The sequence below is a fragment of the Lissotriton vulgaris genome, chromosome 11 (assembly GCF_964263255.1).
Source record: "Lissotriton vulgaris chromosome 11, aLisVul1.2, whole genome shotgun sequence".
In the NCBI taxonomy this organism is placed as follows: domain Eukaryota; kingdom Metazoa; phylum Chordata; class Amphibia; order Caudata; family Salamandridae; genus Lissotriton; species Lissotriton vulgaris.
In genome coordinates, this window is record NC_141699.1 from 140,552,229 (window position 1) to 140,580,038 (window position 27,810).

At 48.5% G+C, this 27,810-nt stretch overlaps 2 protein-coding genes across 4 annotated transcripts in view; both read left to right on the forward strand.

Annotated features, from left to right (window-relative positions):
* Positions 1–269: 269 nt before the first annotated feature.
* ABCB9 (ATP binding cassette subfamily B member 9) overlaps positions 270–27,810 on the forward strand; it is a 198,698-nt gene continuing 171,157 nt past the window's right edge. The window contains exon 1 of one of the 3 annotated variants that reach the window (XM_086942937.1): positions 270–385. In XM_086942937.1, coding sequence (XP_086799063.1) covers positions 270–385 — 116 coding nt within the window. Of the gene's footprint in view, positions 386–26,463; positions 26,839–27,531; positions 27,638–27,810 lie in introns of those variants that run through there. The other 2 variants (XM_086942939.1, XM_086942938.1) reach the window with 2 other exon arrangements.
* LOC147679397 (uncharacterized) lies at positions 12,734–14,239 on the forward strand. Its single transcript, XM_086944662.1, has one exon. The coding sequence runs from the start codon at positions 12,734–12,736 to the stop codon at positions 14,237–14,239; it is 1,506 nt and encodes a 501-aa protein (XP_086800788.1).

Sequence of the window (27,810 nt, forward strand, 5' to 3'; positions counted from 1 at the left end):
AATCAGAAGATGATGTGTTTGGAAATAACAGTAAACCCCCAGCGAAAGAACAGAAGAACCAGCTTGTGCCATTTCAAAATGAGCTACCCTGTCCTCCCTGTCAGTCTGTGTCAGGAGTGGAAAGAACAAGCTCAAGAACAGAGCTGGAGATGGCTTCTCTTCCAACATGACCCCCATCATCATCTCTCGCACTGACGCCTCCTCTCAGAAGTAGAGTTTGTTGACCATGTGGGTGGAAGATCTAACACCCTGCATGTAGCCAGTGAAAAATGGTTTGGATCACCAAAGTCATAGTAGCGTTCAAGGACCCAGATGAACTAGGAATTTCTAATTCGAGCTCCTTACAACCTCCCCTACGCTGTCTGCGTGGAGCCTACCTGGATGTGTGGGTATCTTTAGTGGATAGAATGCTACACATCCTATTGTCGGTTCCCAAACTTATGTGGCATTAAATGACACTATTCTCTTAGCTGTCTGGGCATGTCAATGCCATCTACACACATTTTATCTGACCATTCATTACCCACAGTTTCTAAAACTATGGACTTAATAATTGGAGCGGGTTAAAGGGCAAAGTAAATTTTCGCAGGACCCTGTGTTTTGGTTGGAGCAGAGTTTAGCAAAACCCACCATTGATTTGCTATATACCTCCAGTGTTTTAAAAGTACAGTTTTTAAACTTGCTGTCCTCCACCATGCTGGGAAACTACCAGTATTTAAGAAAGGACTTGCGAATGGTGCAAGATACCGTGCGGTGTTGATGGCATCTGACGATCTCTCCCTTTTTAGCGATGGCCATGGAGCAAGTCTATCTGGCTTTCTTTAACTGAAATGTGTTATATAAGTAAAATGAACGGATATACCTCTGATTAGTAGTCACTGTTGACAGAATATTAATGTAAAAGTTTAGACTTCCAAAGCTCTGGGTTGTGAATAATACCTCAGTCTACAGGTTTAAAATCAAGAGCTTTTTCCACTGGTTTAATATTTAACCCACTGGGAACTGACATGGTTGTGTTCTAATCTGTTGTATTCTAGTGGTACACTCTAAAACATTTGAGAAATTGGCTATCAAAAAGTGTAATACTTAATGAATTGGTTCCACATAAAATTTTCTAGAGCACCTGTTTTCCAAAAAGTTTTTAATTTTCATATTTTTTAACAGTGTTAAAACTAGACTTATGTTGTTGTTTGATACACTTTTTTCCCAAAAGTTCTTTATTTAAATTTACGTTTTCTGTTATGATTGCATTTCATAGCCATCTTTGGAACAAAGGATAAAGGAGAAACATTACATCAACATTTATACATCAGCTCATTGAAGGATGCAAAGTATTTCCACCAGGGGAAACTATGCGTGCTGGGAGCTGAGACACCCTACAATATCAACCGGGAGGAACATTAGTAGCTGCTTGGTTTCTGAAAACAACATGAAATTCATATGCGGGGTTAACCCTCAATGATGTATCATTTTCACCCGCAGGCTCTAATCCTGATTTCCATCCATTTGGTACCATCTGCAACAATTGCCTGAAAATCCAAGTCTTGCCCCTTCCCCGGTGAAGCCGGGGTGTTACATTTGTTCCATGCCGCGCTGATGTCTGACCAGTGTCACTCCCATATCCTTGTTATTTTGTACACTTAGAATACAGCTTTGTAGTGGACACACATGTCCACATTAACCTATCCAAATAATCATTGCTGTACAAGGAAACACAAATCAATGGGAAAGCTAGCGAAAAATTGTGCTACATTAGATGTACATCAGATATTTTACTCCCTGGATTGATGAAAGGATACAGAGGACTTGATTGACACTTCACACTGTGATGGCGTAGCGTCTGTTGGCTTGGGTAGAGTAAACCACATACCTGTTCCTCACCGGCCTCATACATTCTTATTGGGTTTTCAAACATAAGACAAACATGACAGGCAGAACAAAACGACCAATCTCGACCTTGTGGCCTCATATCATCATCAGGATCCTCAGGTCAATCCCTGGAGCCCAAAGTAATCCCACCAAATTCCCCATATCTTGCAATGTTTGTGTGGGCTGCCTCATGCTGCATATACTGGTTATTTTAGCACAGCAGTCTACAGCCCACTGCCAAGCTTGCAAATCCAGGGCAGCAGCCAAGGTCCAGTTTCGGGCTGTATCTCGCTTAGCGATCAGTATCCGCAGACCCAGAGGATACCCATCAGATCGCCTCTCCTCCAGGTCCTCCAGTAATCCCAGGAGAGCAATACGGGGCGAACAGCCCACTGGTCTTCCCAACCCCCGACAGAACTGCCATAATTCAGGACCAGTACCCGTGTATAACAGGGCACGACAAGAATGCTTGATAAAAATCTGCATTGTGAGCTCCACAGTAATGGTAGGTGGACATTGAAAGCTGACTTTGGAGGACGACCTCCAAAGCTGTCTCAGTGTCAAGTATGCAGCATGTATAACATTCACTTGGATCAAGTGGAGCCAACAGGATATAGCCAGTTCTCTCTGAGCCATGTGTGCCTGCCTCCATTCCCCGTTAGCCAGAAGGCCCACCTGCGACTCCCAAAGGGTACAAAGAGTAATGAGCAAATCGAGAATTAATGACCAATGACTGATACGTTTGAGAGATCCCCTCCTTGCCCCAGGGGACTCATAGGAACCTTGGCTACCATGGGACTGAATTTAGGAACTTCCCCAAGGGAGGACTGGTGGGACCGTAGGTCATGGCAGAGCTGCAAGAATTTGAAAAATTGAGAGTGGTGCAGCTGGAAGTTGGTTTGTAAGTCTGAGAAGGACCGAATTTGTGATCCCTGCCACACATCACCTAAACATGAAATACCAATCAAGTCCTACTTCCGAAACCCCATCAAGCTGGCCACCTGGCGGAGCTCTGTACCCCTCCGAAGGGGAGTCTGGGGGTAAACTCTGCCCTCCATCCAGCCCATCTCGCGGCCAACTGCCACACCCCGAATGCTACTATAGTCAGGGAAGGGAGAGAGTGGGGAATCGGCGACCCGTACATGCAGTCTACAAGAATAATTAATCAACAACTGGATGCTTGGCCATAAAAGTCTAGCATATGTTGGGCTCTGGGGCCTACTAACGCAGAGTCGCTCAGAAAGATCAGTATATCGTCTGCATATAAAGCAATATGATCCCCCTCGTTTCATTCCCCATACTAGAATCCCTGCAATCGAACATCATAGCAAAACCAAGCCGCCAGAGGCCCAATCGCAAGAATGAAAAGAAGAGAAGTTAAGGGACACCCTGCCTGATTCTCTGCCAAATTGTGAACACCTGCAAAAGGATCCAGTTCACCTGAATCCTGGTTGTGCGGCCAGCATAAAGTGTTTGCACATAGGTGATAAATCAGGGGCCATAGCCCAAAGCAGCAAGGGTATCCCAGAGGAAGTCCCAACCGAGGGAGTCAAACATCTTTTTTTCAAAGTCTATAAGGAGAAAGGCATTCGACCCTGGCAGCAGTTGATAGTATGCCACTTCTGCCTGTACCCTGTGGATATAATGGTGTGTGCCGTGACATAGCATGAACCTGCACTGATCGGGTTGGACCAGCGTGTGAATGACTCTGAGGAGACTGTCGGCTAGCACCTTGGCGTATATATATTAGGATCTGAATTAATAAGCGGGATCGGGCTATAAAATGCTCTGCTCCCTTGAGACCACCCTGTCTTGTGTAGGACAACTATAATCGCCTAATTTAACTCTGCCCGAAAGTGGCCTTTAGCTATGGCCTTATTGTAGAGCGCAAGCAAATGGGGCAACAGTGATTTCTGGAATTTCCTGTAATACTCCACGGGAAGCTATTTGGTCCCGTGTCTTGCCGGGGTTCATGTCCAAAAGGCCTGTGTCGATCTCCGCAAGGGTAAATGGTTTGTCGAGATATGCTGCGTCTGCCACCGCGAGAGTGCGCAACGGCAAGTCCGCGATCAGAGGGGATTAATATTTGCGTGGTGGTCTCAAGCGATGAGCACATAAAATGCGATAATAGTCTGTGTACGCCGAAGCTATGTCCAGGGCCTCAATAACCAGTCCCCATTCAGGTACTCTGACACTAGGAACTACTCTATCCGCCAGGCTGCTAGTTACCAGCCAGCACAGAAGTTTACCTGACTTACCAACCCAGCCGTAGGACCGACTCTAGTAGGCCACCCAGCACAGCCTTGCTTCGTCAAGGCAGAGCTGTCGCAGCAAGAGCCTGTCCAGTACCAATTGATGTGGTTTAACAGCGTCTGCAGTGGAGCGCTCCTCCCACAACACTATATGGGCTTCTAGCCCCTTGACCTACAACAGTCTCTGCTGATACCAAGTACGAAGTGTGTATGAGCAACCCCTTGCATAAAGCTATTCCACAGGTGCCCCTAGTGTAGCTGGCATGATATACTCTTTCGTATCCGAATGCAGCCTGCATCGAGAACAAGGAAATGTGCATGACTGTTTGGGCCACCCAAACAGTCATTGCGCACTTTAGGAGTGGGCTACCACTCTTCCCCTCCCCAAGCCTGCTCAGAGAGCAGAGCAGCCCGCCCACCAGCCGCAAAGCAGCAGGACACTAAACATCAAATGACAATAACTAAATTATTGTCATTTTATGTTTCTCACTGCTTAAAGGCAGTGGGGCGACCCGCCATAGCGGAGGAGCCGCCCCTGCTGAAACATGGACAAACACATTGCAAAACGAGCTAAACCACCCGCCCCAGAAGCATCTGTTGGCCCCAAAATATTCATCATTAACAGCAGAAAAACAACTTTTGGAGCAAATCGAACCACGTCCCCCACCGGAAGTACTCCTTGAAAAGGATGTGGTGCTACTGGCACATTGATATGGTTGAGACCAATAGCGGCCGTGGAAGCAGCCTCAGGCCTTTGCCGCACAACCATCTCCTGTTGAAAATGAGGTCAAGGTCATCACGTCTGGCAGGGGGGAAGCGCCACCAGCAACAGTGGCCCCACCTCCATTGTCCTGTGAAGGACTAGGAACATCTGTGGTGGAAGAGGGGGGAGACCCGCCGGCCCTCATTCGCCACTTGCGGGAGCCCCGTTGCCTGCCTTGGCGGCACCCGGCTCTTTAATGGCCCTCTCAAGAGTTTGCCCCCCCACCAGAAGGGGCGAGTTGCTGCGCAGGAGACAGTTCTTCATTGCCCAGTACCTACCGGCTTCAGGAGTGTCGAAAAAGAAGGATGTGGAAGTGTGGATCACACAGACGGGCTGGAAAAAGGAGCATATAGCGCAAGTTTGTTGCCCAGGCCCAGTTCTAGCGGGTGGGCCGCGCCCACCCAAACATGAACCGTGGCCCTAACGTCAGGGGGCAACAGCAAATGGCCATGGCAATTAAAACGTTCATCTGAGCGTTATTTTTCTAGGAGTTGCGTGATTGGGCCTGGGCTTTTTCTCACAGGCACCCCCAATGACGCATCTCCTTTTAGGAAGGTGGGTTGTGTCCCCACCCACTTGTGCAGGTACAGGGGCATGGCGAAGGGGAGAAATCCTCTTTGGCACCGGGTAATGTGTGCGCCCTGTCCTACTGCGTGGATTTTCAGCGCTGGAGAAAAGTGTGGTGTTGCGCTCTAGTATTCGAGTGCTAACACCAGAGCATGCTGGGTAATCGCAGGCGGCCATTTTGAGAGGCCGAATGCGAGTGCCCGAGGAAGGTTGTGTCCCGGCGCTCGGGAACAATAAAGTTAAATAATCTGCAGACAACGTGTGTGTATTTATTCCCTACACCTCAACCACTACAAATGGCCACGAGGCTCGGAGGGCGCTGCCACGAGTAACAGCAGGCGGCGTCCACCTCAGAACCCACCAGGCATCGGCACCAATCAACCGAGCGTGGCAAAGGCGGCAACCGGACCCCTGGGGGGAAGGACGCACTGGAGAAATTATCATCAGCGCCTGCCAGCGCTGAGCCTCCCCAACCGTGCAGGCACCCATATTACAAGAGGGACAAGCAGACAAGGTCCAAGGCCTTTGCAACACAAGAGTGGCCCACGAGGACCGGCACCAGGCAGAGGCTATTGGCGCTAGCGTCATCCAGCCATCAGGAGTGACCCACCTACTGTGGGCAGACACACTGAAGGACCATGTGAACAGAGGAATAGTGGAGTGACCAATACGCCCAGCAGAACTGTGAGTGCCCAAAGAGGAGAGTGGAAGCAGCGCGCTGCCCATGAACAAAGCTCAGCCCTATAAAGACGTGCAGTGACCCTGTCTAAACTAGTGCCTCACCCCACGTGGGCGCACAACACTGGAGCCCCAAGGCGCAAACCGCGAAGGGGACACCACGCGGCCACTGGAGGCGGGGGAGAGGCAGGCCCCGGGGAGCCCGCCAGGCGCAGCAGCACAGCCAGGCCTACAGCCACGCAACGCTGCCAACATGAGTGCACAGTCATCCTCCTCACCAGTCTAGTTCCCTTCTTGCCAAAAAGGGGTGAGCCTGTGATGCCATGGGAAGACTGGGGGCGCTATTTCCTGAACTACTTATTCGCGCTGGAAGAGGAAGGGGAAGGAGCCTTCTCCACCTCAAGGAGAAAGAAAATCCTCCTACACAACCTAGGCCCAGAAGGCATTAGAGTATACGAGAACCGAGTGAGGACGACCAGGCCTCATGAAGACACGGACGTGTTCCAACATGCACTAGAAAACCTCGATGCACACTACCGCCCAGTAGTATGCACTGCGATTGACCGGTGCAATTTCTACCAAAGGAAACAGAAAAGCGGAGAATCGATAGATGAGTATGCAGCAGCATTACAGAAGCTGGCAGTGACATGCAAGTTCGGCGCCCTGCAGGATGAACTCATCAGAGACCAGATCATAATGCACATGGTAAACACAGCAATCCAAGAAAAGTTGTGGGTCAACGGAGATGCCCCCCTCAAGGAAGTTGTGGCACTCCTCAAGAAGGCTGAACTATCTAATAGGTGCGCCGAAGCAGCAAGAAGAGAGAGCGTCGACAAGATCCCTGTGTACAAGATCTCGGATAAGAACAAACAAGAAGTGACATAACAACAATCACTGCAAGGGGCGAGGTACCAGAAGAGATACCCCTCTAGGTTCTCTAAACCCCAAAGACCGCAAGGAGACAGCAGAACACCTGTTACAGGTGTGGCAGCCAGACACACACAGGTAATGACAAAGGTTGCCCAGCGTTCAGAGCCAAGTGCTCATACTGCGGAATAATGGGACACTACGAAACAAAAGTGTGTCGACGAAAGGCCAGAAAAGCGGAAGTTAAATAAGTCACTCAGGGATCGGACAGGGAAGATGAAGTCCCAGACGAAGAAAGAGAAGATGAAGTCTTGTGCGTAGACGATCTAGTATTTGGAATAGACTGCGCCATATCCAGGAAGCCGGCGTTACAAATGTCGATTGGAGGAGTACAAGTGACCATGGTAGCGGATTCAGGGTCCCCGTTCACCATTATCCAATGCAAGGTGTGGGAGCGAGACTTTGAACCCAGTATGGGTGCCCACCTGGCTCCCACAGACATACATCCGGTCACGTTCACAGGGGAACCTATACCCATGGTAGGCTATCGCCCACTGAGGTTCGAATTCAAAGGGAGGACAGTAGAAGGGAAATTGTAGGTCACAGAGAAAGGGCCTTCAGTTCTGGGGTGGATGGACCAAGGGGCCCTTGGCTTTCAACTGAACCCGGGAGTAGCGACCCAAGTGCCAATGATGGACACAGCCCAATCATACGAGGAAAACGAGTGGAAGGCGGAATACCCCAAAGTTTTCAAGGGTACCATAGGCCGATTGACAAAATTCACCCACAAAATCTGCCTCAAGGAAGGAACTAAACCTGTGAACCACAAGGTCCGCAATATCCCCTTCAGGAGCAGAGAGGCCGTGCAGGAAGAGCTACATCGCTTGGAGAAGAACGGAGTTATTAAGGCCATTGAAAGTGTAGAGTGGCTGGCACCACTGATAGTAGCACAGAAACCCAATGGCAAGGTGCGCCTCTGTGTTGACTTGAGGGAACTCAACAAGAACATAGTGGTGGACAAGCTCCCTCTACCTAGAATAAATGAGATGCTGGCAAGGACAAAGGGAGTCAAGTGGTTCTCCGCGGTAGACCTAACCTCGGCATACCACCAAATAGCTCTGCACCCCTCATGCAATCATTTGACATCTTTCATCACGCCATTCCGGTGTTACAAATGCCTAAGGATGCCATTCGGATTAGCGTCAGCCGCCGCGGTATTTCAGAAGCTTATGCACCAGCTGTTCCAAAAGATTGAAGGCGTGCAGTACTTCCAGGACGACATCCTGGTCATGGGAAAATCTAAACAAGATCACAACGCAAAACTGAAGGCAGTCCTGACCGTACTAGCACAAAATGGACTCACTGCCGAGTGGGAGAAATGCAAATTCAGTGAGATAGGTGACGCACCTGGGCCACGAGATTAGCGAAAAAGGGATAGAGCCTAAAACAGCAAATGTAGCCGCCATCAAAGAGGCGCCCATTCTTAAACATAAGGAAGACGTCCGGTCCTTCCTAGGAATGGCGGAGTTTTACAGCAAATTTTTTCCCCACTTCGCGTCCAAAACACACCACCTGCAACATTTCTTGAAGGAAATGAACACATTCAAATGGTCGGAAGAGGAGCAAACTGAATTTGACCTTTTAAAGCGTGACATTTGCTCTGCAGTGCCTCTCAACGGGGTCGATCAGGCAGCCCTGTCCATCCTGACCCCTGTCGCCAGCGACAAGGGGCTAGGAGCTGTGCGAACGCAAAAGACTCAAGAGGGAGAAGTCACCACAATCAGTTTTGCATCACGAGCTTTAGCACCCAACTATGAGAAATTCAGCGTGATAGAGAAAGAAATGTCGGCTACAGTCTGGGCCATGGAGCGGTTCAGACAGTTCTTGTGGGGCTCGAAATTCCTACTCCACACGGATCACAAACCATTGGTGAGGGTCCTGACCTCCTGCGGGCATGCACATGAGACTCCCCGCATCACGAAGATGACTTTGAGACTGCTGGACTACGTATATGAAGGGGAGTACCTCCCTGGCACCAGAAACAAAGTAGCGGACTTTCTGAGCAGGGCAGCGGCAATGGAGCCAGCAGCGGACCAAGAACCCACAGAGTGGGAGGAATACATGGTTGCTCTTACGAAAGACCATGAGGCAGTGATAAGGCCGCACGAGTGGGAGGAAGCCTAAGCGAATGACGACACGCTGACGATGGTGAAGAAATACGTGATACAAGGGTGGCCGGAGAAGAAGCACTTAGACAGCAATCTGAGGACGTTTTTGGGAAGTCCGTGAAGAATTGTCCATAGGAGACAACCCGGTGTTCCTACTCAGGGGAGACAAAGTGATCCCTCCGCAGCCTTTAATAAAGCACCTCCTCAGCATTCTGCATGAGGGACACCTGGGGATAGTAAAAACGAAAGCCAGGACAAAGCAGGCGTATTGGTGGCCTGCCATAGACTGTCAAGTGGAAAAACATGTCAGGATGTGCGAACAATGCAACAAAGTTGACAAGGCGCAAGTCCTGCTGCGTCCACCCCTAGGGAGATTCGATTGCCCCTCCAGTCCATGGGAAATGCTATCCATTGACATTCTGGGGCCCATACTAGACACGAATGGAGTGCCAAAATATGCGATTGTACTTGTGGACAGATACTCCAAATGGCCAGAAGTGGCCGACACTGAAGCGGTGTTATCCATCCTCACCTCCACGTTCTTAAGGGAAGGTATCCCAAAGATTGTGACATGCGACTATGGGCCGCAATTCACATCAGCGAAATGGAAGGCATTCATGGACCGGAATGGGATAGAAGTAAAGCACACCCCTGTGTACCACTCAGCAGGAAATGGACTAGCAGAGAGGTTCAATTGCGTCATAATGGGGTCAGTACAGGCAGCAATAAGTGCGGGTAAGGACTGGGAGAAGGAACTCAAACGTTTGGTTTGGCCATATCTCATCACCCCGGTGAATACCGGCTACAGTCCATTCAAGATATTACGGGGACGAGACCCCTTTACAAGTGACAACCTAGCGTGGAAACAACTCATCATTCAAAGCAAGTGGTCCCCGGCAGTGGTGCGTAGCAACATGGAAAAAGCACAGCCAGTATACAAAGAATACTACAACAAACGACACAATGTCAAGGATGTTACCCTGGAGAGGGGCGAGTGGGTATGAGTCAAACAAGCTACTCTGCAGAAGAAAGGAGACAGTAAGTTCAGTCCACCATTACAAGTGGTAGAGCCATATGCCAGGTCAGCCCTTCTGAGTGATGCAAAAATATGTTCACAGGACAGGATGGCCAGATGCAACCGAATCATGAAGTGGGAAAACCAAGCTGGGAGGAATCCAACAGACCAGGAAGAAGGAAATCGGCCAGAGAGAAACCGGACACCCGAAGGAGCAGCCCAAGGCCCCACTACGCCCAAAAAGGGAGAGGAAGAAATAGACACCCTGGGTGGGAATGAAACCATGGAGGAACTTGGTTGGCCAACGCCACAGAGCCCAGGTACCAGTGAAAATGAAAGGTCACAGCAGATGGACGCAACAGGGAGCAGGACTATCCCTGTGAGTGGTCTGCGTGCGGACGGTGTCCCGACACACTGACGCACAAGAATTGGGAGACTGATTAAGTTGTCGAAGAGATTTGAGGACTATGACATGAAGGTCAAGTAAGACTATGGTTATTGTGTTACCCCGTTTTGTTCCCGCTTGATATTCACGCTTCCCTTTGTTAAGGGGGGGAGATATGTGGTGTTGCGCTCTAGTGTTCGAGCGCTAACACCAGAACATGCTGGGTAATCGCGGGCGGCCAATTTGAGAGGCCGAACGCGAGTGCCCGAAGAAGGTTGTGTCCCGACGCTCTCGAACAATAAATTTAAATAATCTGCCGACAATGTGTGTGTATTTATTCCCTACACCTCAACCACTACAAAAAGAAGTTTGTTGATCCAGATTCACCTTTCCTAACCCCTTCAGCTGTTTATGAGATCAGGCTGTGCCACAGAGTTTGAACGGAGCAGTTAAGAGAATGTGTGGCTATTGTTCCGTATTTTTTAAAATCTGCAAAGGCCCAGCTAGATGTATGCTTCGAGGATGTGTGTATATTAGTTATTTTTTTTAAATCTATGAGGGCCCAGCATGACACATACTTTGTGTATGCTGTGTACATTTTATATCATTGTATCGTTATCATGACGGATGCAAGACACAACTACTAAAATGTCCAGATAACTCTGGTGATTAATGATCCTGCTGGAGAGCAATATTTTGTCTGTTACTAATTTTTAAATGCAGATAAACTGTATTTATGTGTATAGCTCAGTGGGTTACTTGCAGTACAGAGGTTACAATCCTAAAATAGGACAGTGACCTATGAACTGACATCAAAGAGCTGCATACAAACCTGAATGGTATAATTAGAACTTATCCAGTATTGGGGTATCTTTCATAGATTCACATGCCTGAATCATTCCCCGTCGTCGAGGCGGGAGTCCTACGGTAAATAAAAAAGCAGTGCCAAAAGCACTTTGCAGTAGCAGGCCCTAGAGAAAGGCCTGAGGCCTATATTATAGTAGCCTATCTACCTCATTATGTTAAAAGACCCAAAGTCTTTGCTCCAACCAATCAGCTCACAGCACCCTCTAGAACCTTCCCTGCAGAGCCAGCTCTCCTCAGATTTTCACCGCACGTCGTGTGGAAGGGAGTCTCCCTGAGTCTTGACTCAGTTTTTCTATCAAGAGCTTCAAGATGTCTGACAAGAAGGCCTTGTTCAGACCCTGCAGAACATGCGAGAAGAAGAGGGTCCATGTGGATGACTTACACAAGGACTGCATTTATTGCCTGTATCCCAAGCATGAGGCAAAAACCTGTAAGATCTGCACTACCTTCCCTGCCAAGACCTTAAGGGATAGGGAGGCCAGAGTCCTTTTGTGGCTTAAATCCTCTTCCAAGGATGATGATGACAGAGCCTCTACCTCTAGCAAGAGGGCAAGGTCTCAAGAGGATAAGATAAGTGAGGGGAGAAAGCATGTTAAGACCTCCCACTCTACTTCAGGCTCTTCTCAGAGATCCAAACATTCTGTCTCTGGAGCCTCAGCCACCAACGATCCGGCAAAGAAAACTGTGAGTAAGACTTCTACTGTCTCCTCTCCAGTGACCACTGTCTCTACTGCAACCTCTTCTTCTATGGATATGATATCCACTACATCTATTACTACTCCGATTGTGTCTACTAAAATTAGTATTGTGACAAAAAGAACTCTCGTGGACGACTCGTCGACGAAGACGCCGTCATCATCAAAAAATTCGTCGTCTAAGAAGAGCCCGTTGACGAAGTCGTCGACGCCGCCGTCGACGACTGCCTCGTCGACGAAGAATGCATCGACGTCTATCCCGTCGACGACGAGCCCGTCCTTGGTTACCCCGTCGACGACCGTCCCGTCGACGGTGGCTCCATCGACGACTGTCCCGTCGACGTCGAGCCCGTCGACGACAGTCCCGTCGACGGCAAGTCTATCGTCGACGATGCCCTCGTCGTCGATCTCGTCGACGATAAATCCGTCGACGACGGCATCTTTTCAGCAAGTAGATGCACCTTGGTCTCCGGGGTCATCAAGGTCGATGGGATCAGCTTTACTAAGACCTACCACTGGGAATCAGGCCTTTTGTACGCCAATAGCGACAAAGAATTTTCAACTAGTGTCTTATAAGAGACAACAGGGTGCATATATATCTCCACTTATGCCTTCTCATCTTCTAGAAACTTTTGCCGATGATGAAGAAGATGACTTTGAAGATGATGATGATGAGGGTGCTTTTGGTGTGGCACGTCACCCATCCGAACTTGTCATCAAGTGCCAAGATGATGATGAAGAGGATTCATACGCTGAGCACTACTACCAAGAGGATATCATAGTGCCTCATTCATTGGAACATCAGAGAAGGCCTAGAGTCCCGGAAGTCACTCAGTTGCCGCCTAATTTGATACAGGATTTACAGGCTATGCTGGCGGACTACAAGCAGCGTTTTCCTCCGCAAGTACCTCAATCTGATACGGTAGCTCCTCCTCGGCAACAGCCACCGGTCTCTCCAATTGTGGAAACTCCGCAACCGGTCTTGCCTCCACAAACTCCGGATACATCATCAGAAGAGGAGGTAGAGGATGGAGAGTTGCCTAACATACCTTCATCGGACCCATGGGATGAGTATGTTATACCCATGCCGTCCCCTCCAACTCCACAACCTTCAGATTCACCGCCTGAAGATGTAGGTGGTTTTCACAACTTGATGCAGAGGGCATCAACCAGGTTTAAGCTCCCGGTTACAGTGGAGCAAACTGAGTGTTTTCTCCATGACTTTAAAGAGGAAACAAGGAAGATATCTAGAGCCATTCCCATGATTGAGTTTATTTGGAAGGAAGGCATAAAGATAATGAAAAACCCTGCATCTGTGCCTGCTGTGTTACCCAGAATAGAAAAGAAATATCGTGCTCCGCTCTCTAGTCCGGCGTGCCTTATTGGTCATCCACGCCCGGATTCGGTAATCTCTCAGGCGGCGCAGCAAAGGTCAAAGAACCCAGCTACCCCTATTTCTACTCCACCAGATAAAGAGGGGCGACGATTAGACCTTATTGGGAAGAAGTTTTCCACTATGGCTGCAGCATCCATCAGGATAGCAAATTCAATGGCGATTATTGGACGCTACGATCGCCATATGTGGTCGGAGATGGCTAGATTCATAGAGCTATTGCCAGAGGACTCAAGACAAGAAGCCAGGAAAGTTTTAATGGAAGGAGAGCGGGCAGCGGAAGAATCCATCGACTGCGCTCTAGATATGGCGAATACGAATTTCAGGCAGTTGGCTGGGGCAGCTGTCCTGAGACGTCAGGGGTGGTTAAAAGCCACTACGTTTCGTCCGGAGGTTCAGTTGAAAATACTGGACATGGCTTATGACGGAGAGTCCCTCTTTGGAAAACATGTCGATGAGGCTCTCCAGACGATTAAAACTGACACAGATACTGCAAAGTCTCTAGGATCCTTACAATATAAAAGAGGTTCATTCAGAGGAGCTAGAGGACGAGGTTATTCTTCCAGAGGAAGTTATTACCAGCAAGGCAGACAGTATCAACCACAATACCGTCAAAACTACCAGTCCTCTTACAGACAATCTGGATCGGCTGGTTTCTCTCGTCAAGGAGGAAGAAGGCGCGCAAACAACCAAGGACGAGACAGTCACAAGAAACAGTGAGAGCAATTGGGCGCCACCTCCAACCCCTTACCTTCCCGTGGGCGCGAAAATATCTGCTTTCCAACAGCAATGGCAGAATATAACATCGGATCGGTGGGTGTTAGACTTGATCCATCATGGTCACACCCTAGAGTTCATCACCAAACCTCCACCAACTCCGCCCAGGGGTCCCCCTCCCCCTCGTCTTCACTTATTGTTCAAGGAGGTGCAAGCTATGCTACTCAAGAACGCAGTAGAGAAGGTTCCATTCCATCAGAGAGGGACAGGTTTCTATTCCCGTTTTTTCCTCATAAAAAAGAAAACAGGGGAATGGCGACCGATCCTAGACCTGCGCAATCTGAACAAATATCTCAAGAAGCAGGGATTTCGAATGGTCACCCTCTCGGACATTCTCAGTTGCCTCAACAAGGGAGATTACATGGCTTCCTTGGACATGGAAGACGCATACTTCCACATCCCAATCCACCCAAACCATCGGAAGTACCTCCGTTTCACTGTGGCCGGCGCCCATTATCAATTCAAAGTTCTCCCATTTGGCCTCAAGTCGGCCCCAAGGATTTTCACGAAGTGCCTGGCCCCTGTGGCAGCAGCTCTTCGGGCAGCAAAAGTGCAGGTCTTCCCGTATTTGGACGACTGGCTAGTCAAAGGTCCATCAGAAGACAAAGTGAGAGCCGACATTACGGCATGCCGCAATCTCTTCGCATCGCTAGGCCTCACAATCAACAAAACCAAATCTCAGATGCATCCAAAACAAAGCCTGTTGTTCCTAGGAGCTTGCTTGGACACGGTGGAATGCAAGGCATCCTTATCTCGAGAGAGACAACGAGGACACCATCACAATCACCAACAGGATGGTGCACGCACTCCAATGGTGGTCTCAGATCAGCAATCTGGAACAGGGGCTTTCATTCTTGCAGAATCCTCCGGATTTTATTCTGACAACGGATGCGTCCATGGAGGGTTGGGGTGGTCACCTCCAGGAACTGCAAGTGCAGGGAAGATGGTCTCAGCAACACAAGAAATGCCACATCAACAGCCTAGAGTTGAAAGCCATTTGTCTGTCTCTTCAAGCGTTCCTCCCTAGGATAGTGGGATCCTCGGTTCTAGTCAGAATGGACAACACCACAAGCATGTTTTATATCAACAAGCAGGGGGGAACGAGATCGGCAACGCTATCCAAACATGCCCAAGAGTTGTGGAAATGGTTAACAGTTCACAACATAACCCTCAAAGTGGAGCATGCCAGAGGCCTCTACAACACTTTGGCAGACAAACTGAGCAGAACATTGTCAGATTGCCACGAGTGGGAACTGGACAACGGCCAGTTGAACTATGTGTTTCAGAGATGGGGCAAACCCAGGTTGTACCTATTTGCGACCCAACAGAACAAGAAATGCCGGTACTACGCCAGCAGATATCCTCAACAGGGGTCAAGGGGGAATGCCCTTTCGATGCGATGGTCAGGGACTTATGCATACGCTTTTCCTCCGATCCCTCTGATTCCACGAGTGGTGCTCAAAATGAAAGTGGAGAGTTGTCGCCTTCTCCTCATTGCTCCCAAGTGGCCTCGCCAGTATTGGTTTCAGGAACTCATGCTACTTTCTCAGGAGCCACTGATCAAGCTGCGGGTAATTCCGAAGCTACTGTCACGCAACGAGGGTCAGGTACTTCACCCAGATCCTCAATCACTGAAATTGCACGCATGGCTCCTAACTTCTTAGAATTCGAGCATCTTCAAATTCCTCAGGAATGCCGGGACATTTTGGAGAAGGCAAGAGCCCAGAGTACATTAAAGACTTATCGTCTCAAGTGGAAGCGTTTTTGCGCATGGTGCATCTCTAATGCTTTACACCCTATAGAGGCACCGGCAGAAAAGATATTGCCCTATTTGTTACATTTAGCGCAATCTGGCCTTTCTTTTTCATCAATAAAGGTCCACTTAGCGGCCTTATCCAGGTACAGAAAGATGACCAACTCTCAGTCACTCTGCTCTTCATCGCTAATCAAGCAATTTATGAGGGGTCTGTTCCGGGCTTATCCCCCAGTCAAGCCCTCACCACCGGAATGGGAGCTCAACACGGTTCTATCACAACTGATGAAGCATCCGTTCGAGCCTATCCATAGAGCCGACCTAAAGTTCTTGACATGGAAGATTGCTTTGTTATTGGCGCTAACTTCCGCAAGAAGAGTAGGAGAAATTCAAGCTTTCACTATAAAGGAGCCCTTTTTACATTTCTCCCAGGACTATGTCACTTTACGAACGAATCCAACGTTCATACCGAAAGTGCCTTCCCAGTTTCATTTAAATGAACCTGTCAAGCTGAAAGTTTTCTTTCCAAACCCATCAACCCCGGCTGAAAATACATTGCATTCTTTAGAAATCAAACAATGCTTAAAATTCTATCTTCAGAGAACCAAGACTTTGAGAAACTCAGATCAACTGTTTGTAGCTTATGGCCAGAATACATTGGGGAAAGCGGTCACTAAAGCCACAATTTCAAGATGGATCGCATCCGCGATTCAATTCTGCCACGTCAAGGCTAATCGACCATTGACAAGGTCTGTTCGATCTCACTCCACAAGAGCTTTAGCAGCGTCTGCAGCTTTGTTTGCAGGAGTGACGCTTGAGAACATTTGCCGTGCTGCGACATGGAAGAATGTCCACACGTTTACAAGACACTACTGCCTACAATCAGCAAATCAGGATGATGCGGCAGTGGGCCAAGCTGTTTTACGTCACCTGTTTCCATAAGGAGTATGTTCAGGTACTGATGTTCACTTATTTCATATAAAGTACATGCAATTTAATAGATTGTGTTTAAATATGCAGACACATGCTAACATGTTGTGTATTTTTGTATGATGCTTAAGATTTCTTTCCAGAAAGAAAATGCATAATTTCAATGTTGAACTTGAACATGATTTATTAATAGTTCAATCTCTAAGCGTCTGTTGGTTGTTGACGATACATTCATGGGGGTGCACTGCAATAAGTCTCCCACCATCCGCAACCGACTTTGCCTGGCTTACTGCTTGCTATTCTGATTCAGGCATGTGAATCTATGAAAGATACCCCAATACTGGATAAGAAAACAAGTTACTTACCTGTAACTTCAGTTATCCAGTATTGGTATCTTTCATAGATTCACATGCACCCACCCTCCTCCCCGGAGAGTCAGTTCTCTAAGTTTGGGATACTTGTTCCCACTTGTGCTACGAAAATCTGAGGAGAGCTGGCTCTGCAGGGAAGGTTCTAGAGGGTGCTGTGAGCTGATTGGTTGGAGCAAAGACTTTGGGTCTTTTAACATAATGAGGTAGATAGGCTACTATTATATAGGCCTCAGGCCTTTTTCTAGGGCCTACTACTGCAAAGTGCTTTTGGCACTGCTTTTTTATTTACCGTGGGACTCCCGCCTCGACGACGGGGAATGATTCAGGCATGTGAATCTATGAAAGATACCAATACTGGATAACTGAAGTTACAGGTAAGTAACTTGTTTTCTTATTTTTTTTGGTGTTGCAATATAGTTAGAATTTACCCTGTCTTTCATTACTCTAATGTTGCTATAAAGAGTTTGTTTTGGCAGAAATACATTTTAATCAGTAAAGCCAACTCCGCAACCACTGGGGTATGCTTTAAGTCCTGTGTTTGTGCTTCTCCAGACCAAACCCTCTTAAAACATACTGCCCACCTGTATGGATGACGTGATACGTACACCTTGCAATCCTCATTGGCTCATGTGACATTCCCTATAGACTGATTTACATGCTTGTATGATTCATTGTCTCTGCATGATGTAAGTACTGTGACACCCTACACTATGAGTGGCGCATTACAACAAATGATATCTAATATGAGGGGCTACAGAGAGATAAAGGACACTGTTGGAGGGTGACAATTAGGGAATCCGAGGAGGTGGTCATGGGGAGGCTACAGAAAGATGAAGTGCACTGTTGGAGGGTGGTAGTGAGGAAGTCTGAGGAGGAGGTGATGAGGGGGAGAGACTATGGAGCTATGAGGGGTACTGGTGGAGGGTGGCAGTGAGGGAATCCAAGGAGTATGTCATGGGGGTGCTACGGAGAGATGAAGTGCACTGTTGGAGGGTGGTAGTGAGGAAGTCTGAGGAGGAGGTGATGAGCGGGAGAGGCAATGGAGCGATTAGGGGCACTGGTGGAGGGTGGCAATTAGGGAATCCGAGGAGGTCAATAGGGGGAGAGGCTATGGAGCTATGAGGGGCACTGGTGGAGGATGGCAGTGAGGGAATCCAAGGAATATGTAATGGGGGGCTACGGAGAGAGATGAAGTGAAGTGTTGGAGGGTGGTAGTGAGGGAGTCTGAGGAGGAGGTGATGAGGAGGGAGAGGCTATGGAGCGATGAGGGGCACTGGTGGAGGGTGGCAATTAGGGAATCCGAGGAGGAGGTCAAAAAGGGGAGAGGCTATGGAGCGATGAGGGGCACTGGTGGAGGGTGGCAATTAGGGAATCTGAGGAGGCGGTCACGGGGGCAGAGGCTATGGAGCGGTGAGGGGCACTGGTGGAGGGTGGCAATTAGTGAATCCAAGGAGGAGGTCATGGGGGAGGGTGGGAGGTACGGAGAGATGAGGGGCACTGGTGGAGGGTAGTAGTGAGGGAGACTGAGGAGGAGGCCATGAGGGGGAGGGGGGAAACATCCTTAACCACGATGTTTGTATAACGACTTACCTTAACCACAAAGAGTTAACCACGAAGAGGGCTGATCCACGAAGGTCGGAACAACAAAGGACGGAACAACGAAGGGCTGATCCACGAAGGTCGGAACAAAGACTGCTGCTGATGCAATTGGTTTAGAATATACTTACCTGTTTTAGCCAGTAGATGGCAGTGTTGGCTTGTTGTTCAACGTGGTCAAGCCTTTCTCATTTAGATGCGAAAATGTTTAGTCATACAAACGTTTAGATGTGTATTCTAACATTCTAATACACCTGTAGGCTGACTATGCGTAGAATGATTTAATGCCATTGTCAATCAAGTTTTATTGATAGTGAGAGCCCTATGTGACTCCATCTCTATTAGGTGCCGGTATCTCATTGCTATTTCTACTTCAGATAATGAGATTAGTGGCACCTATCATAGAATTGATGTACACCTCATCGGATATTTTGTAATCTAAGCGCAAGGGTCCTGTGTCATACTAGATTTGTCCGGTACTTAACTTATTTAAAATAACAATTGAAAAGAACATTTGCCCTTCAATAATAGTAATTACCAAGCATTCCTTGTAGGACTGTATATATCGATCAAATATTATCAATATGCAGCTAATTAATATGCTGGAACTGCAAGTTCCTATTTGCAATTTTACTAAGAAAGACACAGAATTAACTTGTTTATTTTAAAGAAAGTAGTCTCAGAAATTAGTAATTGGCCATTTAAAGGATTTTCGTTGTTCATGAAGTCGTTAAAAAATAAGTAGTGGTTCAGAATAGGTCGTTGTTAAACTTCCGTTGTTCAGGAAGTCGTGGTTCAGGCAGTAGTTGTTTAGTCATACAATAGGGGGAGGGGCTATGGAGAGATTGTGAGGGGCACTGTTGGGCCCCATGGAGCCCTTCCCGGGTACTTTGCCATGCCGTTGGCCTCCTGGAGATGGGTGCCCCGGACACCCGGGGGAGGACTGCCCGGGACCCATGGAGCCCGTCCCGGGCACTTCGCCATGCCGCTGGCCTCCTGGAGGTGGGAGCCCCGGACGCCTGGGGGAGGACTGCCCGGGACCCATGGAGCCCGTCCTGGGTACTTTGCCATGCTGTTGGCCTCCTGGAGGTGGGAGCCCTGGACGCCCGGGGGAGGACTGCCCAGTACCCATGGACCCCTTCCGGGGTACTTTGCCATGCAGTTGGCCTCCTGGAGATGGGTGCCCCGGACGCCCGGGGGAGGACTGCCCGGAACCCATGGAGCCCGTCCCGGGCCGCTGGCCTCCTGGAGGTGGGAGCCCCGGACGCCCGGGGGAGGACTGCCTGGGACCAATGGAGCCCGTCCTGGGTACTTTGTCATGCCGTTGGCCTCCTGGAGATGGGTGCCCCGGACGCCCGGGGGAGGACTGCCCAGGTTCCCGGGTACTTTGCCATGCCGCTGGAGGGTGGCAGTGAGGGCATGCGAGGAGGAGGTCATGAGGGGGAGGGGCTTTGGGGCGATGAGGGTCACTGTTGGAGGGTGGAAGTATGAGGGTCACTGTTGGAGGGTGGAAGTGAGGGAATCCGAGGAGGTCATTGGGGGAGGGGCTACGGAGGAATGAGGGGCACTTTTGGAGGGTGGCAATGAGGGAATCCGCAGAGGAGGTCAATAGGGGTAGAGGCTATGGGGCGATGAGGGGCACTGGTGGAGGGTGGCAATGAGGGAATCCAATGAGGAGGAGGGCCTTTGGAGAGAGGAGGGTGCAGTTGGAGGGTGGTACTGGTGGTTTTGAGGGCAAAGTCATGAGGGGGAGGGGCTTTAGAGAGATGAAGGGCACTGTTGGAGAGTAGCAGTGAGGAAATCTGGGGAGGAGGTTATTGGGGGAGGGTGGGAGATACGGAGAGATGAGGGGCACTGGTGGAGGGTGGTAGTGAGGGAGTCTGAGGAGGAGGTTGTGAGGGGGAGGGGCTACAGCGAGATGGAGTGCACTGTTGGAGGATGGTAGTAAAGGTATCTACAGAGAAAGAGGTTAGTGGTGGGGCGCCAATAAATAACTCTCCACATGCTCTGTATACACACAGAAGCAATCCTTGTATCTTGGTGACTGGTTGCAAGTACATATGTAATCTATGGCTTGTAGGCTACCTCCAGAAGCGACAAATTGGGCCAGTAGTGGCCCACTCGAATGCAGCCTTGGCCCACCCAAATAAAAATTCCAGGAGCCGGGCCTGTTGTTGTCCCGCAGCTTTTGCTTGACAGCTTCAAAGTATTTGCATTGGCTTTGGACTAGGCGAGTAAAGTCGGGAAAGCCTAGGATTCTGATGGATTTAAAGTTTGTGGGGCCAATTCGTGGACGAAACGACGGAGAGTTTTTGCAATTGTGGAGGGGCCCCCCCTTGTAGAGGGGTTGCCGCCAGCGATCTATGGGCCTGTTCCACAACAAAACACAAGGACAGGTACCACTCAGGGACCCACAATTTGACCCACTACTCCAAGAAGCTCTCAGGAGCCGGCTCCTTTAGGGGAGCCCACTCAGCGTAGATTGTTCTGCCGGCCCAGGTCTCTGCATCCTCGACCTGAATCTCCAGGCTACGAGATGCTGTAGTCATGTGAGCCACCTCTGCCTTTTCTGTAGACATGGAATTCTCTAGATCTGAAATGTGCCCTTCCATTCCAGCTATGTGCACGCCATGTTGCAAAAGTTCTGCCGCAGGAGCGCAACATCCACTCCAACGTCCCCAATCCTGGTCTCCAGTGCTGACTGTGAGATTTGGATAGCAAGAAGGATATATGAAGCATTAGGTTGGCCTGCCGGCAATACGGGTGGAGAGTCAGCAGTGTCCTGTTGAGGCGGGGCCTGAGAGGCTGTATATTTGTACATTTTTGTTTTTGCCTGAGCTCGGTGTAGGTCCCCCACACCCTTTGGTAGAGATCAGTGTGTAGTATAGCTGAATCAGAAAGGGTGGGGAGAAGAGGGGCGGGAGTAACCCTCACGAAGACGATATCCAAGCACAAAGAGAAGTATCCTTTGTGTTAAGTTCTTGGCACTAGGCCCACATGCTGTTGGAAGGACGACACAGAGACTGGACTATGGTACTGGAAACTAGCCACGAGCACGTATACTCGGGCTCCTTTATACGCAGGGTCTCCTGACTGGTGTCGCCTGTGTTTATTTCTTTATTTAATGTGATTTTATATAGCGCAAAAGCGCAAACTTTACCCTAAGGTGTCAGAGCGCTTTACATAAGAACCAGTTGCAAAACATAAGGACTTGGGATTACATGCGTTACATAAAAGATACAAACAGAAAAAATTGCAAATGTACAGTTGGATGGGGTGTTGGCCAGCCCTCGAGGGAGTGGCTGGCAGAAACACTAGACTGTGTCCAGCAGGATACTACACCGTGGGCCAGCAGAACGTACACAGCCAGGTAGGGTAGTAGAAGGAGGGGGGAATATGGTAAGGTGAGGTGAGGCAGGGGAAAGGGATCACCGATGCTCTTGCAAGAAGGCCTGTCCACCGCGCTGCCACCCCGAGAAGTCGGGCCCCACCACACTGCCCAGTGTCAGGCGTGGGCCGGCACGCCTGGAGATGACCCCCTCAGGCCCAAACCTGGAGATGACCCTCTCAGGCCAAACACGGGAGGAGGAAATTTAATTTACGCGAAGCCCCCACTTATCAGGGAGGCAGTAGGCCGGCTCATTTGGAAGGCCCGGCCGCCTTCTCCCAGGGAGAGAAGATCCTAGGAGGGCCGAATCGAAAATGTGTGGCCCCGCCAGCTCCCATCTGTCAAATTCGCCCTCTGTGGAGCTGGTGCCGCTCCGAGAAGGCCCCGAGGCCTGAGCAGCGACACGCAAGGCGCGCTGCGCGATGCCCACTCTGACGTCGTCGTCGACACACAAGCCCGCCCAGCCGCCGGAAACCACCAGGGGGGTACCGCGTCCCTAGAGCCCCACACTCTTGTCTTTCGGCGGTGAATGCTGCGCAGGCAACGCCCTCGGCAGGCTTAGGCCCAAACTTCTCACCGTAGAACCCACGGAGAAGACGAAATCACCCCCTCAGAGCGATGATAACGGGCGCCAGTAGCAGGATGGATGCGGAGGCTCGACCGAGGCGCCGAGCGCTGACAGAGATACGTCCACCATCTTGGAAGGCCGGTCCCCCGACCTCATTAATTGAGAGATAAATTGTTATTCACAAGGTCATTGAATCATTTTTCTGATTCCATACATAGGTGATAGATACAAGGATGTTTTAACATTTTTTGTCCCACTTTTTTTGTGTGTAACCGCGATAAAAGGTGGTTTTTAGTTCTCTGCTACAGACACGTTTAGGTGTCTGTAGGCAGACCTGTTGTTTCTAATATACATAGACCAGGCTTTGGGTCAGCCCCTTGATCACGCATGTGTGCACTCCTGATTCAATGACTTTCCTCCCTCCCTACCCATGTATTTCTCCCACCCAGGACCGGATGAGTTGTATACTTCCACTGCTTACTTGAGAGTATATTTTTTCCATTTTCCTTTCAGTGCTCAATTTGAGTGCATGTGTTTCCTTGCTCTCATTCTCTGTATGTCTTTTCTTCCCCAGTGGTCCCCATCCCTCTCCTCTTCCAGAACACCATATTGAGCGCACACTTTTTTTGTTTTGTTAGGGGGGCTTCACAGTTGCAACTTGATGCAGCCTGCTACATCCATTTTTCAAGGCCATTGGTGTCCACCATATTGGAACAGCACATTGAAAATGTCTGCCTGTATCACAAAGTGACGTAGGTCCTGTATTTTCCATGCCACTAAAGTCAAGCTAGCCTGGCTAATGAGGGATGAAACCCCGAACCTGGTCCCAGGAGGCTTGTTTCCGGTCCAGGGAGGACCTGGCCTGGCAGTTTGGGCTGGACTGTTCCCATGGGGAGCAGGATAAAGACTGATTTGCATATGGCTGAGTTCAAATTGGAATGGCATGGGGAGCAAAAAACTATGAACTTTGGACGAGATCTCTGTACTGGAATGAGTGCTCAACATTGTTGAACATTCTGTCCATCAATGTTCTTTTACCATGTATCACAAAGTAAGCACGTGTCAATACACACTTTCACACATGTGCATGTCACACAGCTCACGTGTGATCTGGTGGCCAACAAAACCCATTTCATGATGACCAGACATGTGTGCCCATGTGTCTTGACGCCTCTACACACGTGTAGTTGGCAAAAAGCATTAGCAAAGCCAATAGCTTGACCGAGATGGGACCTATTGACTCTGCCAATGTGTGTTCATTTTCATTTGGACAGAGGTGATTTCCTGTAAGCTTCAGCACTGCCATGCTCCGCTTCGCTTACATTTAAAAAAAATTACATTTCACCATTTTACTTTCTTCTTTAATGTATCCATACATACATAACATTTCATGCATCCTCCATACATCTCTGAAGTTCCAGTTACCCATCCATTGACCCATAGCATTAGCAATGGTGGCACGCTTGGTGTTTCCAATTGGAGGAAAGGATCGGTCATTAGTGATGTTTGCAAAGCAATTAAAATCACCACCCCAAATTTTACAATGGCTCGCTAGCTGAATGTTTGAGTGAAATGTACTGCAACCAATCCACTGGTGTCAAATTCGGGCATATGAATTCAACATTCATTTAGGAGCCGTATCATTAGCCCCTCAACCTGTGCATACTGTCCTGCTAGGTCTGTTACTACTTTTGTTTCTTGGAAAGGGATGTTCGCTTTCACCCATATCAGTGCCCCTCGTCCATAAGCAGTATTTTCTGTAGCATACACCTTTCCCTCCAATTTGTTCTTTAAGTTTTTAGTTTCTACCTGTGATGTGTTTCTCCAGCAGTAAAATTACTTGGGCCACCCTTCTCTTTAAGGTACTTATTTGATAGGGGATGCCGTACCAGCCAAGGGCATAGCTTTAGAGGGGTGAGGGGTGTTACAACCCCCTAATAAATGTATTTTCTAGTAAATAGTTGGGTACGGGTGATTTTAGTCGGGTATGGTGAGGTGTCTGTTGGACTTCAACAGGATATTTTACATAGCCACAGACAAACGCACACTGTCTCTCCCTCTCTGTTTTTGAAAGTTATTTTTTTTTTGTTATTTCACAAGATATTGTGTTTTCGCTCACTTAGTAGCCCTACCAATCTGCACTCCTCTCCCCTTCCCCTGCCCCTTAAGCCCACCCCATGCTATTCTTGTCGTATAATGTATTAACTGGATATGCCAGCGTGATTGTTGGAAATTTGAAGCTCAACCTCCTCCTGCACCCACGTCTTACTGACCACGGTACGCCCCTGCATTGTGCAAACATTCCAGGTAATGTTCTGCCAGTTCTCTCGAAATGAGCAGAACAATGTATGAAATAGGGTTACACAGGGTTTTAAATGGGATGAAGAAACTGGAGGGCTCTCAAAGGGGCATGGCGATGTAATTAAGAGAGTGGCTTAAAAACAAGCAAGCGAAAATTCGGTGCTTAGCATAGTGTGCCACCTGACTGGCATTTTGCTGCTTCTGTAATTGCATCCAGATATATAGTACAACATGTAACATTACACCTTCAACAATACAGGACTATTGGCTTTTGGCTTTGTCAGTGGTTGTTAGTTGCATAAAATAAATACGCAACAACCATGGCTTCGTTGTATATAATATTGAAAACGATTCCGGTTTGAAATCTTGAGACTTAAAGAACTATACGAGTGTCTTTCAAGTTGCATCACAAATGTTGAGACTGAAAGAAATATAACGAGTGTCTGAGGTTGCATCAGAGGGAGTGAAAGGGGTGGTACGGCTGCAGAGTTAAGATTTTTTTTTCACCCTGAGGGTGAGCGAAAACATGGAGAGCACGATAAGGACCTATCTCAGCACCTGCGCTTTAGAACTGCCGTTGCTGAGCACTGGCAGGACCCGGCCCACTTATAGCCCTGGGTTCCATTAAAAGAAACATAGGTCTCTAAACGTCAAAAGAGGAAACCGACTGTACAGAGCCTTCGAAGGTTAATCGGAAGTAAGTGTGCAGATGCGCAGCATCGTTGTGCGGAACTGCGAACGTTAAGCATGTAAACTCATGCTTTTGCTTAGCACCATCGTTTATTTTGATAAAAATTATATAATCGAATCCAAGTTACCATTGTCTCATATTTATCTAAAAATGACAGAAAATGCATTTGGCAATCAATACTATAAACCATTGTCCCTACATACATGGCTATATAAAATAAGTTTATAGTGTGTGACAACTTCTGACAGGATTTTATATTGAAAAAAAATGTGATATGCATAAACATCGACGTGGAGCGTGCTCGATCGGTGCTGCTTGTAAAACTCATACAGTTTTACAATCCATGCGTATAGGTATTCTTGGAGACGGGTACACTTCATATGGCGTAAGGTCATAGTTCTGAGGTCGGCGTTCACCGTCAGAAACGTGTCTCCACCGGCACATAGCAGGTGCCGCCGGTGTGACGTCAACCTTTAGAGAACTCCCAAGCGCAGGTGCCTTTGTGGGTTTAAAACAAAGCACTCGCGCCCTCACGCCACCGGAAGCCCAGCCCCACGCCTTCAAAACATACACACTGTACTTTGCACGCAGCTGCCTGGCGCCTGACTTTGTCCCAAAGCTTCCAAAGACACACCTTTCGTGATAGGGCTTTCTGCCAGTGCAGGTGTTATATATCCGGTGATAGTCTGCGTCATGACAAGTGGGGGGTCATTTTGGTTGCCGCAGCCTTGTAAATTCGACATATTTTGCTTTTCTGGATGCCCAATGCTTGCCTGCTGGAGCTGTGCACGAGGAGAATGCATGGGATGACGGGAGTATCTCCCGTATTGTCCCCGGGGGGCGGACCTAGGCTCTCTGACTCATCCCGACTCCCTGCACTGCCCTGGAAGATGAGATGTCCTTGGATCTGGAAGATCTGATCTGAACTGGAGAACTCTTCAAAGGTAGGACCGGCTCCTTCTTTTATACATCTACTAAACTCTGCACAGCCAGAACCCTTACACTGTCCCCCCATGGTGAGCAAAGTAGATCGATATGTGGGTTAAATGACCTAGTCCTATGCTACGAATGTGTAGGACACCTGCAAGTGGGGCAGGCTCAGCCTTTCATCCCACAGAGACTGATCAAATGAGAATCATTGAGCAGTAGTAGCTCTTTTTAAAACCATAGAACTATGACGGCGGATGCTCTCAATTTTAAAAATATATTTATATTAGGATCCCTGCATGTTTTCTTATCAAAATTATCTCAGGTTGTACATAAAATGAATATTATTTCTTTTTGTTTTATGAAACGGCGTTTCAAAAAAGCTGAGAGAAAGATAAAATTGCTTCTCTATGCATACATCCCTGATGTATAGTGTATTTGCCACTGCGCCGCTTGTATGCAATTTATACATGGATAACTTGCCCCAATAGACTAACCCACTTTCTACTAATATATATACATTCGTATACACTATCAAATTTGTATTGCAGATTGTTTCTTAATTTTCCCTTAAATATTTTGTTCTGATTAATGTATTCACGGATGCATCGCATAAAATGTGTTTTCTGCAAGTCCTGTGGGTTGCTTGTAAAGGCTACAACCACATGCAGTTTTCCAGAGTAACTTTATATTCAGATATATTATTTATCAGGTGTCACAAAATACTGCTGGGATACTAACACTGTGGTAGAGAACTGAGGGAACCGACTACTCAGAGAAAGGCAGCGTTCATGCAGGGATTCAGTGGATGCAAAGGTATGTACAGATGCATGGGCTACAAGGGTATGCACTGTCTTCATATGTACACAGAGTGAATGTTAAGTCTGTGTATGGGGACGCAGCAGGCAGGGCCCAGCTCTCAGGGACACGGGTATAATACAACAAGGACACCGGGTAACCATGTGTGCGGGATGGGATGGATTGTGCCT